Raw genomic sequence first — 12,152 nt, 5'->3', positions numbered from 1 at the left:
TCAGCTTAGTGACGAGCTTCCTGGTCACATTTTCTCGTAGGTCCTAGTTTCCTTAATAATGTTTGCTGCCACGCGCTAAACAGAAAGGGCACGGTTACATTAGAAAGCTCAGACACAAGCGGGCAGAATGAAGAGGAGAAACAAATTATCTGACTGTAAAAGGCGGACACACGGCTAGTGTGCTCGGAGCCAGATAAGAAGAGCAACTACAAATGCTATTTACTCCGTGTTACGCCAAGGACGTATGAGGAAGGCAAACACAGGCGTGACTGACAAGAGGAGGCGCAGGGTTTGGGGAACGTCCGTTTTAAATCCTTCAGAGATGTGAATCATGTCTTGACTACAAAAAGATTAGCTTAACTGCAGCAGTACGTCAGATTTAACAACAACAATAACTAAGAACTACAACAACACAGGCCTCCTCCGATGGAGCTCAGTGCTCTTTAATCCAGCCAGAAACCTCCCTGACAGGCAGCGACGAGCTACGGCAAAGGGTGAGGTGTCGAAGTGATCGAGGTGGAGGGGTTGGTGTGGTGGAGACACTTAGGCTAGCTAAATGTTCAAGCTAAATGTGTGCGAGGCTAAGCTAATGTTGCGATATCGCTGCCGCCGCGGTGGAGAATGTCTCAGTGTAAATATCGGCGAGCAGCTGTGATTACGTTTATTCCAGTGCTTCAGTCTCTTCCTCTCTTTCTCTGTTCAACAGGACGCTTTATTCGCGATTGAAGGAATTTATGGGATCACAAGGTAACCCTTTCACCACAAAACAAGTGTCACTCTCAAGTGTTTTTGTTGCGTGTGGCCCCCGCTGTCAGTGGGCTTTCCCCCCCCTCGTGTTGTCGCGCGTGTGACGGGATTAAGTTTCCCTTGTTTACAGTCTGAATTTGGGAACAGCTGATACGTCTTCAGCAGTGCCGCGACGCTGTTATGTTTCTTTCTGAATCCGCTGCAAATAGACGTAGATTAATTTCTCATGCACAGATACACTGCAGGCAAAACACAGCGAGTGCTATGGTGGTTTTATGTGCGTGTGCCTGAGCGCCTAAATTATATAGAAAAGCACAAAACAGCACAGGTGAAAAGACTCCTGCGGCCATGTCTCATTAAAAGATGAATGCTTATGAAAAAGCAACACTTTTTGTTTGAACTTGCTTCTGCTGCTCAAACACTGATGACTTTCATGTGCCTCTCTGTGCAGTTTCCTCTGATGAGATGAGTGTGAGTGCTGGCCAGGGCAGTGATGAGGTGCTGGTTTCACAGGCAGTGTGGGATTACCTGACTGCAGCTGGGCGGCCCTGGCTCATTGACTTCCAGCACAAGCAGGGGATGAGTGCTGGTATCATTAGGCGAGGAGAGAGGGGGGGCTGCTGTGCTGTTCGGCTGCAGCCGGTGGAAGGCTCGAGGAGCGTCGGGGCTGGTGTGATGGATGGACCCATCTCCAGCGAGACGCGAAAAGCTTTCATTGACTTATGCCGTTGTGCCCGCAAAGAAATGAGCAAACAGGAGGGGGGATCCAAGAGGAAGAGGGCTCTGCTGCCCTGTGTGGGAGTCCTGGAGCAGAACGGAGAGGGGAGCCTGCTCCAGCCTCCACCTCCCCAGCCTCGGCGCTCCCAGAGACAGCAGCAGAGGTTAAAGAAGCCTGTTGACGAGGAGGCGTGCGTCATGCTCCACGAGGCTGCCCAGAGGAAAGATGTGGACTCCAGCATGGCTTCCCACGGTGAAACCGAGGACAGTAATACTTGCTCGATCTGCATGGGGGACATAGTGGAGAAGACTACCCTGGAAAAATGTGGCCATTCTTTCTGTCGCTGTTGCCTGGATCAAGCCTTTAAAGTGAAGAAAGCGTGTCCCGTCTGTCGGCTGGTGTATGGGCAGCTGATTGGGAATCAGCCTGCCAATGGCTCGATGATTGTAGAACGAGATCCTGATCTGGAGCTTCCTGGCCATGAAGGCTATGGGTGTATCTGCATCATCTACAGCTTCCCTCCTGGCTTACAGTCGGTGAGTAGATGTGGACAGTAGATGCAACTCAGGGGAAAAAGTTTTAGTAATCATTTGTGTGTGTGTAAAGAAATTTGTTGGACTTATAATTCAGATTGTTAAACATTGTTAATCATTAGAATTCCAGTGAATAATTAAGAATAGGAGTGTATTTATGTAAGAGAGTCTTACTTTGGCATAAAAGAAACCATATTGCACATATGATGACAGTCTCTCTCCTCAGTTTGACTGCGTATATTTACTCTTTCTGTCATGACTGATGTCTCGCTGTTTGACTTTAATGACCTTTAATGTAGCCACAAATTTACAGTTTCCAGAGGGAAGTTCATTAACCTTAAAAGGTTATTCTAAGGATGCAGGATAATCTACATAATAAGGGTCATAATCTCTCCAAAGCCTGTCACGCTAGATTGCATTCAGCTTTTCTGTGTCTTACTGTGTAAACGTCAAACTTGAGCTGAGAAAACATCTGTTGACAACGAAAGTTGGTTTCCACACAGTAGGAAATTTAAACAAGTGTCAATGTCGGAATTCCCCTGAAAAAATAAACTGCACTTTTGTGGGGTTTACCTTCCCAGGAAACAGACGCCAAGTAGAAGGGGTAGAATGTGCCACAGGTGCCTTATCTCTTATCAAATTAAGGTTTAAGATTGTCTTTATTGTTTCCTAAAATCTCTCCTGGATTGAAGAAACTGTCAAAATTACAAAGTAGCTGTAATAGATTATATAAAAAACACATTCCTGCTGTGTGAAATATGGCTAAAAATACAAGACCTGGATGTGTAGCAGTGCCCCAGAACTGAGGCATTTGATTGTTTAAAGCCATTTATGCGTTTATAAGCTCATCACACTTTAACTCTTAATAGCCAGAACATCCCAACCCGGGTGTGCGGTACCCAGGAACAGACCGTGTGGCCTACCTCCCTGACAGCCCTGAGGGGAACCGTGTGCTGGGCCTGCTACGCCGGGCCTTTGAACAGCGCCTTATCTTCACCATCGGTACCTCCATGACTACGGGCATGCAAAACGTCATCACCTGGAATGACATTCACCACAAGACCTCAATATGGGGCGGGCCACGCTGGTATGTACTCACTTTCAGCTGGAGGTGAACAGTTAGTGACGCATCTCATCCATGTTCTTGACAGAGATGTGCTGTCAGTTGTTGCCACTATTACTTGAGCTTGAACTCATACCGGCGCAGTGATGGCTTTTTATTCCTTCTTACAGTTTCGGCTATCCTGACCCCACGTACTTGGTGCGAGTGACAGAGGAGCTCAGAGAGAAGGGCATCACAGCGGACTGATGGCAGGAAAGCGACAGGCTCTTCCAGGATTTTGTAGGACTTTCTGATTGTCCTTGCGGTGGACATGACTCAGCTCCAGGTTTTGCTCTTGAGACTGCCCGTCTCTTAAAAGATGACTGAAGACAAAGACCTCAGCAAACAGGAGTCTAATGCTGCAGCAGAGCCCATATCATTCCACTAGTTCACTTCCTCAGTTTGCTCATTTTCAGTTTATCCCAGTGCTACACGTGGAAGAAAATACTCGGGAGTGCAGTGCATCCTTGTATTACAGCTTCCACTGTTGGCAGCAGGGACTGATTTGTGACGCACATATTTAAGAGCATTGTGATTTGTTGGAATTCATGGTACTTAATATTGTTTAGGAAATCTTAAGTTTAATGTTAACGTTTATGTTATATTAATGTGTATTTCTTCTCTGGGGATCATCTTATTTCTTATATAAGCAGACATATTTTGTTGAATTGCCCCCCCTCCCCCCCAGAAATGTTTGTTGAGTTGTTACTAATTCCACGTTATAAGGTCAGTACATGGCTCATGTCGCAAGGATAGCACTGCTTCTATAAACTGAATAAATTTTCTGAAGATGTTGCAATCTAAAGCACTCACAGGCACTTTGGTAAGGAAGTATGTTTTTCACTTAAGTAGAAATAACGGTTTTTGCTTCCTCTTTTGAGAGTGCTCGGGGCAAACCCCTACAAAGTGGCTACAAGGTGATGTCAATTGCTTCATTCGTGTGTCTTCTTCACCCTTCATTCATTTTCGCTTAAACAGGAAGAATGTTAAATGATGTCTCATAGCAGCACCTTTTTAACTTGCATTTGGACTTCCCACTGGGTTTTTCCCATTGGTCACGCTGGTTATTTCAAGATGTCTCCCAAGTGTTGAACCCATTACATCAGTTGTAAGTAATGTGCTACTCTGATTACCAGATTTATGACGATGTCAAATATCAAGGGCATATAGACCAGTTAAACCAAATCGTAGGCACAAAAGCTCTTTAAATATCCATGCCTCTGTTCCTGTCAAACTGGGAGGTTTGCCTGCTAATCTTCTCATTTAAAATGAGGTAACTGTTTTCAATTAATTTATCTAAATAAGTACTCTAAAATACACGGTGGAGAGAGAGAAAAAAGAAATTGTGCGAGAACAATAATTCTAATTTAGGCTGGGATATTGATCTCATTTTGTTGTGCCTTTCTTACATTGATTTTTTGATTTAAAAAAAAAAAAAATCAAGCATGATGTTCCTGATGGATAGTACATAGGTTTGGGCTTATTTTGATGTTAGTTAATAGGCAAGCAGCATTATGTTTGTAGCTATACTATCTGGCTTTCAGTGCAAATGCTACACAGCTCATGAAGATATGTATACTAACGCTAATAATGTTATTAGCTTCACCATAAACATTCTTGTACTCCAAATGCTGGAAAACCCCTCAGAACCGATCAGTCTATATGTGTGAAAGTGATTTGCTAAGTGCAGTAACTTGCTTGGCTAGCGGCCACTTTAGTTAATTTAGGTCAGATCCGTTCATCAGATACTTTCATTTTGTTGTCATTCCCTTTATTTTAGTTAAGGGACCAACTGAGATATTTTTGGGACACAGGATTGTAGTTTACTAAAGCTACTGTGCAAACATTTCTATGCATTACACAACTAAGGAGGAGCCCGAGGAGAGGCGATAAGTGTGAGAAGTGACATGTATTACACATTGATTGTGAAGGAAACGTTTGAGTTATGCTTTTCTAATTGTGTTGACTCTTGTACTTTGTTCAAAATAATGTGCTTTACATTTTAATACTTGAATAAAGAGTTATGTTTGGATATTCACTGTCGACCCTAAATAAAAAAGATGCGTCATAGGCAACTTGATCTCAAGCTAGTGATGATTTGTTAGGCACGAGTCCAGATTACTGCCTCTAATCATGCTTGTTATAGAAATTTTTTACAACCCCTGGAAACCAAACTTCTATCCTCTTTATACCATCTAATGCTTTAATAGTGGCACTGCTTTAAAAACACTTCTACAACTTGATTGGCTATTTTTTCAGTTGCGGTTGTTTGAATATTGAACTTCACTGTAGTGAAGTTGAACATGTACACAGTCCTCAGTGAAAAACACTTGTAGGTATCCTATAATTTCACAAATAAGAACCGCAGTTTACAAGAGGATAAGCACAATGGTTATACCAGTATTATCAACTTGTAAAAGGAAGAATTACATAATGGATCCCCACTGGTAGCTGTATGCATTTTAACTTTATGGCTCAGCAGTCATTCAACAACTTAGTGTTTGGCTGAATGAGTAATCAGAGTTCACCACCTGTTTGAGTGCATTTTGAATCTTTTTTCTGCAGAACATGAATTGCTTTTGGAAAAAGCTGAATTGCAACCTGTCTTTCAGTTATGAAACAGTCAGATACTAAAGTTGTAAATTCAAACTAATTCTTACAAATACTGTATAATAACTTTGTAACTAAGTACCTGCGGTCTTTACAGACACGCTTTCACTCTAGTAGTTATACAAAGGCACTTGCTACTGGGGTGTGTGCATTGCAGCAGTGTTTAGATGGGTAGACCCAAAGACTTGTAAGTAAAACACTGCATTGTAATGTGACCAAAGCTGACTTCCTGTTTAGTGGTTTTCTAATATTATTGTGGATAATTGGGGTATATTGATGCAGGCCTATACATTATTTGTATTTTTATTTTACAAGCTTTACCATGTAACCAGATGTCTGTGAGGTTGCATGACAGGACCCCAGACAGCCCACTTAGATGCACTCAACATTGCAATACAATACTTATTTTCAGAACACCATGCTTTTGCTTGTGACCACCCCCCCCCCCCCCCCCCCCCCCCCCATCTTATATCATAGATTAAAATACAATTGTGATTGATAGGTATATATTCATCTTTCAGTGGACCTAAGTAATTAGAGCAGGGATATACGCTTAATATATCCAAATTGGATCAGTGTAGCCCAAACTGTCTCTGAGTAACTGAGATAGGTGGAAAAACATGTCTCAACTGTCCCCACTCATCTTTTATAAATTTTTATTTTATTTTATTTTAACTGAAAGGTGAGCCATGGTATGTCAGAATAGGACTGGGCTAGAGTAAAAGGCAGTCTACAGTATTGCCTCTTCAAAGTAGAACAGAGAACAGTTGTATATTATTATGCTAATCTTATACAGTAAAGTTCATCACTGCGATAATATTCTATTAAAAATGTGCCTTTTGGTGTCAATGTCAGTGAAAGTGATAAATTATGATTAGGTTCTTTAGCACAGGGTCCCGAGTTTGCATCACTTCCTAGTACATGGCCGTGCATCATCCAGTTGAGACGAAGCACACGCACTTTCGTCATTCGTCCTCATTTCTACGTCACAAATCTATCTGCGTTCATACGGGAGAAAATGGAAAATTCATTGAACAACCAGCAGCTTGTTCTTAAAATAATTATTTATTAACTTATTATTAATTTTTTTTTTAAACAGCCATTTGCATGGAAAAAATTCAGGGGGAGAGAGGACTTCTCTCCCATCAGTGTGCATTATGGGATCCAGGCGGAAGTAACTCCTAGCATTATTATTTTATACTGGTCGGAAAGCTCGTATCCCAGGTCCCCAGACTGTCACATTTCATTTGCATGCGTAGTGTCTGCCTTTTACATGTGTTCAATAGCGTGTGTCAGTGTGCGACATACGCTTCATGTTAAATATATGTCCACTAGAGGTCAGTGTTGCCTCTCTGGATTAATATTGATAAAATGGATGCTGTGGGGGGTTGTATGGTATCGCCTGTAGTGAAAAAATACAAAATATAAATTGCTCACATTGTTTTATGGTGACATTGGAATGTTTTGGGAAGTGTATTTTCTGCATGCTTATGTGGCAGCTACTGCAGAGAGTTTATATTAGCTGCCCACAACTTGGTTGTATAGGAACTAAAGCATGACAGCAACATCCTGTGAATGTTTTATTATTTACCACCAAAATTAGACTGTAATAATGTTTTTAATAATGTGCTCTAATGCTATTTATAACTTTTAATTATTAATGATCATGGCCAGACTCTGCCAGGCATATTATCTAGGATAATTTTTTTTTTTTTTTTTTTTAAATATTCCTGATTTCTGATTATATTCAGTGAAATGCACTCAGGGGTGATTTGTGACGGAAGGATAGCAGCAAGAATGAAAGGGAGATGTATGGTTTGGAGACAATGGTGCTGACAAAAAAGACAGGAGGCCAAGTTGGAGGTAGCAGAGCAGAAGATTTTCATTGGGGGCGACCAGATCGGGTTGAGCAGTTTAGAGACAAAGTTAGAGAAAGGGAGGCTGAGATGGTTTGGGCATGTGCAGAGGAGTGGAGGGGGAAAAGAGAAAGCTCCCAGAGGTGTTTCTAACACTGCCGCATTTTACCACTGTCACTGTGCATGTTTGCATAAGTGGGCCATAGGCACAGTGCAGTAAAAAAGTGTCCCCCCACTTCCTGATTTATGTTTTGCATATTTGTAACACGAATCTGTTTCAGATCATCAAACAAATTTTAATATTAAGGAAAGATAACCTGAGTAAAGACATCAGGAGCATTTTCCCTTAATAAATGATGTCATTGTGATAATCTCAATACTGTAAGTGTGACCAATATGCAAAAATAAATATGGGAGATAATATGTTTTCACAGCCCTGTATCCTATGCCCTACTCATGTTAACATGCATCAGAATATAAACGCCCCAAAAAAGTAAAACACTGATGTTTTTGTGATATGGAATTTTAAGTTTGAAATAATAATCTAAATGCTGTAAGTTAAATGCATTTATGCATTTTATATATTGTATTTTTTCTTACTCCTTTGGCAAATTAATCAGACTAAAAAAAAGGAGAGAGAAACTTACTTTAGGTATGCAGTTCCACAGGTTTGTGAACAAGTGGGAGACCGCTGGATATTTTATGAGGGAAGAGGGAGAGGAGTGAGGGTATGTGGTGTTGTTGGAGGGAAGAGAATACAGGAAGATGCAGAAGAGGGCATCATTTAACGTGCTGATTCTTTCCCTGTTTTAAAGACATAGCTTCCTGGCTTTTACCCCTCTGGTCCACTAGAGGGTAACACTCTTCTCAGAGAAGGCTGAGCGATGGCGTCTGCTTGGTATGCAGCATGCCCACGGTCCTGCAGCACCCGCTTCATTGCCCAAGATCAGTGAGTGGAGCCGAGCATCTGCTACATTTATTAACTCTGTTTCTGCTGGGCACGGGGGCAGTTTTACCCACAGCAGCTGGCATTTTACATTTGACATAAAGTGGGGATATCACCTTGTGTTTGACCACACTGACCCCACAGTCTCTGGTGGGAGTGTAAATACTGTTGAAGCTGAGTGGTGGTAGTTACACGAGGAGATGACACGGCTCTGTCAAAAGGTTAAAGACAAAACAAACAAACAAACAAAAAACAGAAGAGATCATTTCTGGGATGTTCTTTTTAATCGCACTATTTTGTTTACAGTGCCATCTGTTGTCACATATTAAAAGGAAAACTAATGTCCAAGCAATCATTAGCAAAAACAAATTAAAACAAATAGCAAAATATAAGGTTTTACATATGAATATATATTTTTGTTGTCTGACCAGGGGATGTTTGGTCTAAAGCAAGAGTCCATAAAGAACACGGATGGACAACATCATCAGCAAAATCAATAATAAATCCCAATTTCACAATACAAATCCCAGTTGTCCAGATTTGCCTTTCACTGGTCTGACCAGCTCCCATTCACCAAGTACAAATATTCACCTGGTCTTTTTCCCAGTAGAAATACTTAGTTGAGGAAATACATTAACCTTTATTCCTGTGAGAAAGAGGGAAGATGTAATGAGGTGGAATTACTGGGCTTGGCCTCTTTAACGCTTTGCTGTAAGTGTCTGGGGGCATTTCTGTGGCCTAGGATCTCAGGGCATCTGCTGCTCTCACAAAGCAGACCAGGACCCATCTGCTCAAACTTCCCTACCATCCCTACCTCACTTCTCTTCATCTCTCCCACAATTAATCTGTGAAATCCATACAGTTTTCTCCATCATTATTCTTTTAATCATTTTATTCTTTTAGTTTATATATATATATAGATATTTATTTCCACACGCTTACTGAAAATGTGTGCATTTCATTTTGTATTGATTATTATTACATCTATGCATTGCCTGTTACATAGTAACAAGCATTTTTTTGGTATTACTATATACAAGCTGGGAAACTAACTTGTATGTGAGAATGACTAGTCTATACAGGCAGCAATATGCACTGAAAATAAAACAAACATGTCTACTGCAGTGTTTGTTTTCAGTTCAGTGGATGTAACCTACATTTTAACGTGGAGTATTCCATGTGAATAAATTTCATAAGAAGCCATCCTCCCGACATAATGCCTCCAGGCTGTGCTGTTTAAATGTAAAGTGTGTTGTTGCTTAAACTGAAACAAAGTGCCACAGACCCTCCAGTTTTTGTTTTAGTGAGGTTACTGGAGCAGGTTTTATATTAAAAATGAATGATTATTTGTCCCTCTCTACAGGTATTTCCCATCCCCGTCAGTCCATCTGGTCCATCTGGGCATCACAGAATAGGGGATGCTGCAGAAATGTAATGATAGCTATAAATATGTGTCAGTAATTTTGCAGAGCAATATTGTGAATGGACTAAAAATCCATTAATATAAATACAGACTGGCAAGAGTTATTATAAAATGAATTGGTAACTGAAAATAAGCTCTACACAGTTGTATTAGGACAACTTGATTTAAATTTTTTTTGCCTCTTCAAGACACTGAAAGTAACACCAAGACTGCTGATTCCATGTCCATGACTAGACTGCAGCTCAGGGAGGCATCTAGAAGGTGTTTATATCCATTAGATGAGAGATGTGCAGCTTTTCTTGCACTAGACATGATAAGAAAACCACTATGTGACAATGCATAGCTGTTGTTTCTGCCCTTTCTCCCCACTGTGCTCCTTAATTAGAGTGTCTGTGACTGTGGGGAGAACCCTGGCACATCGCCTGCCTGTCTGCTTGCCTGCCTGCCCATCCTCTCAGCCTCTGGTGCTAGCCACCCAATCACAGAGCTACCTGTGCAGAGTACCCTATTCTGCTTCCCCCTTCACTTTAATAAGGATCTTCCCCAGATGTAACCTTTTGAAGCTATATTTTCATATCTTCTACCAGTTTTGTCTTTTAGTTCCAAAATTGACAGAGATAAAGATTTAAATAGTAAAGGTTTTTTTAAAACAGAAATTCTATACTCAAATTACAAAACACCAACAATGAAATCTGAGTGTGTTTGCGTATGTTAGGTAAATGGACAGGAGGAGGCTGAGGAGGCATCTGTCTCCACACACACTCTTTGTGCGACAGAATGTCATCCCACACTGCTGACACGCTCATTCACTGTGCCTCGGGCTCTTTGCTTAAGAACAGCAAAGTGAAGGTGGGTGTGTGGGTGCTTGTGCTTCTGCACCTTTTGTCTGCGCGCCCTTCACTGTGTCTGTGCATACAGTATGAACAGATATACACCCATGAATGCACGAGCATTTGTGTGTGTACAAACCACGAGACACATTCTTACATTTTGTTTTCTGATTTACTGTCGGGGTTACATGACGTTTTGCATGCCTGTATTGGCAGAACAGATCCTGCGCTTTTAAAAAAGTAACTCTGACAGATTTACTGACTTACTTCACTGACGGGACACAACAGCAGCGCTGGCACCAGTTGGGGTCTTTGGCTGGGCATCAACGTCACAGATTGAAGGAACTGCTCAAGCTGTTCTTCATTAGCAACAGCTGAGTTTGACTGAGATACAGGAATACAGCTCCATCATCTGCCCTCTGTTAGAGAAGTTTAAACATGGCTCAGTAATCACCTCTCCAAGCGGAGTTGTTCAGGATCTATTCTTATTCATTAAACTGCAATGACTGGCTGTACAATGAATGGGAAGTATTCATCTGAAGCCAAGCAAAGTAAGTACAGCCTTGGATATATACTTTCAAGGCACATTAAGGAATATCACAGCCTTTTGTTGCCCTTCCTGTCTGAATACTCAGCCTTGGCCATTCATTCTCAGACTGCTTCATGTAACACTGGTAAGCTTTGGCTGTCATGACAACTAATATGACCTTTCTATCATTTTACAAACAGCAATCTTAACCAAGGCGTGACTTTCTTTTGAACATGTGCAACAGCTGTTTGGAGCTTTTGGCACATTAATGGAAAAATTGGATCCGCTCGTGACAAAAACTGGCATTCACCATTGTGGAGACTCTGACCCCATCTTGTCTCCACAGGTGTTAAAAGACTCAGAGGTATTTTGGGTTTCATTACATTTTAATTAGAGTTTGTGTCCAGATGGATCTAAACTGAATGTAACCCACACTCAGACTTTGGAGTCGTGCATCTTAATTCACAAAAAAACCCTCAGTTTGGCTTTCAACAACTTCAAAAAGTGACTGGAGAGTATAGTTTGTAAAATGCACCCGGGGGTAAGAGCGAAACATGTGTATGGATTTAATCACATATATTTACATTTGTAGACTGCAGTAGTACAATTAAAGTAATTAGAGCTAGCTTGTTTTCCAGAGAACTGCCAGACTGCGGTGTGATGATTGCAAAAAGAATCGAGATTAACCACAATCCTATGGACAAGCTGTTCAGGCTTCACAAATTAAATATATACGCTCTAAATATAAACATGGACTTGCTCAAGGAAAAAAAAAGACTGTGCTTGCACAACTGTATTTATATTGTGCCAAAGTGTAGGCTGCTGCAGCTGAGTCCAGTCGACTGTGGGCCACACAAT

General features: G+C 41.3%; 1 protein-coding gene across 3 annotated transcripts; it reads left to right on the top strand.

The window, feature by feature from the left end:
* The first annotated feature begins 438 nt into the window (after nucleotides 1–438).
* Nucleotides 439–4,490, top strand: dtx3 (deltex E3 ubiquitin ligase 3). 3 transcript variants are annotated; one of them, XM_085344438.1, is made up of 5 exons: nucleotides 439–494; nucleotides 707–747; nucleotides 1,199–2,001; nucleotides 2,868–3,085; nucleotides 3,232–4,490. In XM_085344438.1, exons 2-5 carry the CDS (start codon nucleotides 735–737, stop codon nucleotides 3,305–3,307), a joined length of 1,110 nt encoding a protein of 369 aa, XP_085200564.1. In that variant the 5' UTR covers nucleotides 439–494; nucleotides 707–734; the 3' UTR covers nucleotides 3,308–4,490. The 3 variants fall into 3 exon arrangements, with proteins under 3 accessions (XP_085200564.1, XP_085200565.1, XP_085200566.1); XM_085344439.1 differs by lacking the exon at nucleotides 707–747 and having other exon boundaries at nucleotides 482–494; XM_085344440.1 differs by lacking the exon at nucleotides 439–494 and having other exon boundaries at nucleotides 639–747.
* Nucleotides 4,491–12,152: the final 7,662 nt, after the last annotated feature.

Source organism: Diplotaxodon limnothrissa, linkage group LG20 (assembly GCF_057381915.1).
Source record: "Diplotaxodon limnothrissa isolate DT_005_m linkage group LG20, D_limnothrissa_male_GT1.1, whole genome shotgun sequence".
In the NCBI taxonomy this organism is placed as follows: Eukaryota; Metazoa; Chordata; class Actinopteri; order Cichliformes; family Cichlidae; genus Diplotaxodon; species Diplotaxodon limnothrissa.
The sequence above is the reverse complement of the archived record's forward strand: the minus strand, read 5'-3'. Positions and strand labels throughout refer to the sequence as shown.

Excerpts from the sequence above, each read along its gene's own strand:
- dtx3 (XM_085344438.1), top strand. Across the intron at positions 2,002-2,867 it reads TCCCTCCTGGCTTACAGTCG|CCAGAACATCCCAACCCGGG; the intron begins GTGAGTAGATGT and ends AACTCTTAATAG. Across the intron at positions 3,086-3,231 it reads ATATGGGGCGGGCCACGCTG|TTTCGGCTATCCTGACCCCA; the intron begins GTATGTACTCAC and ends TCCTTCTTACAG.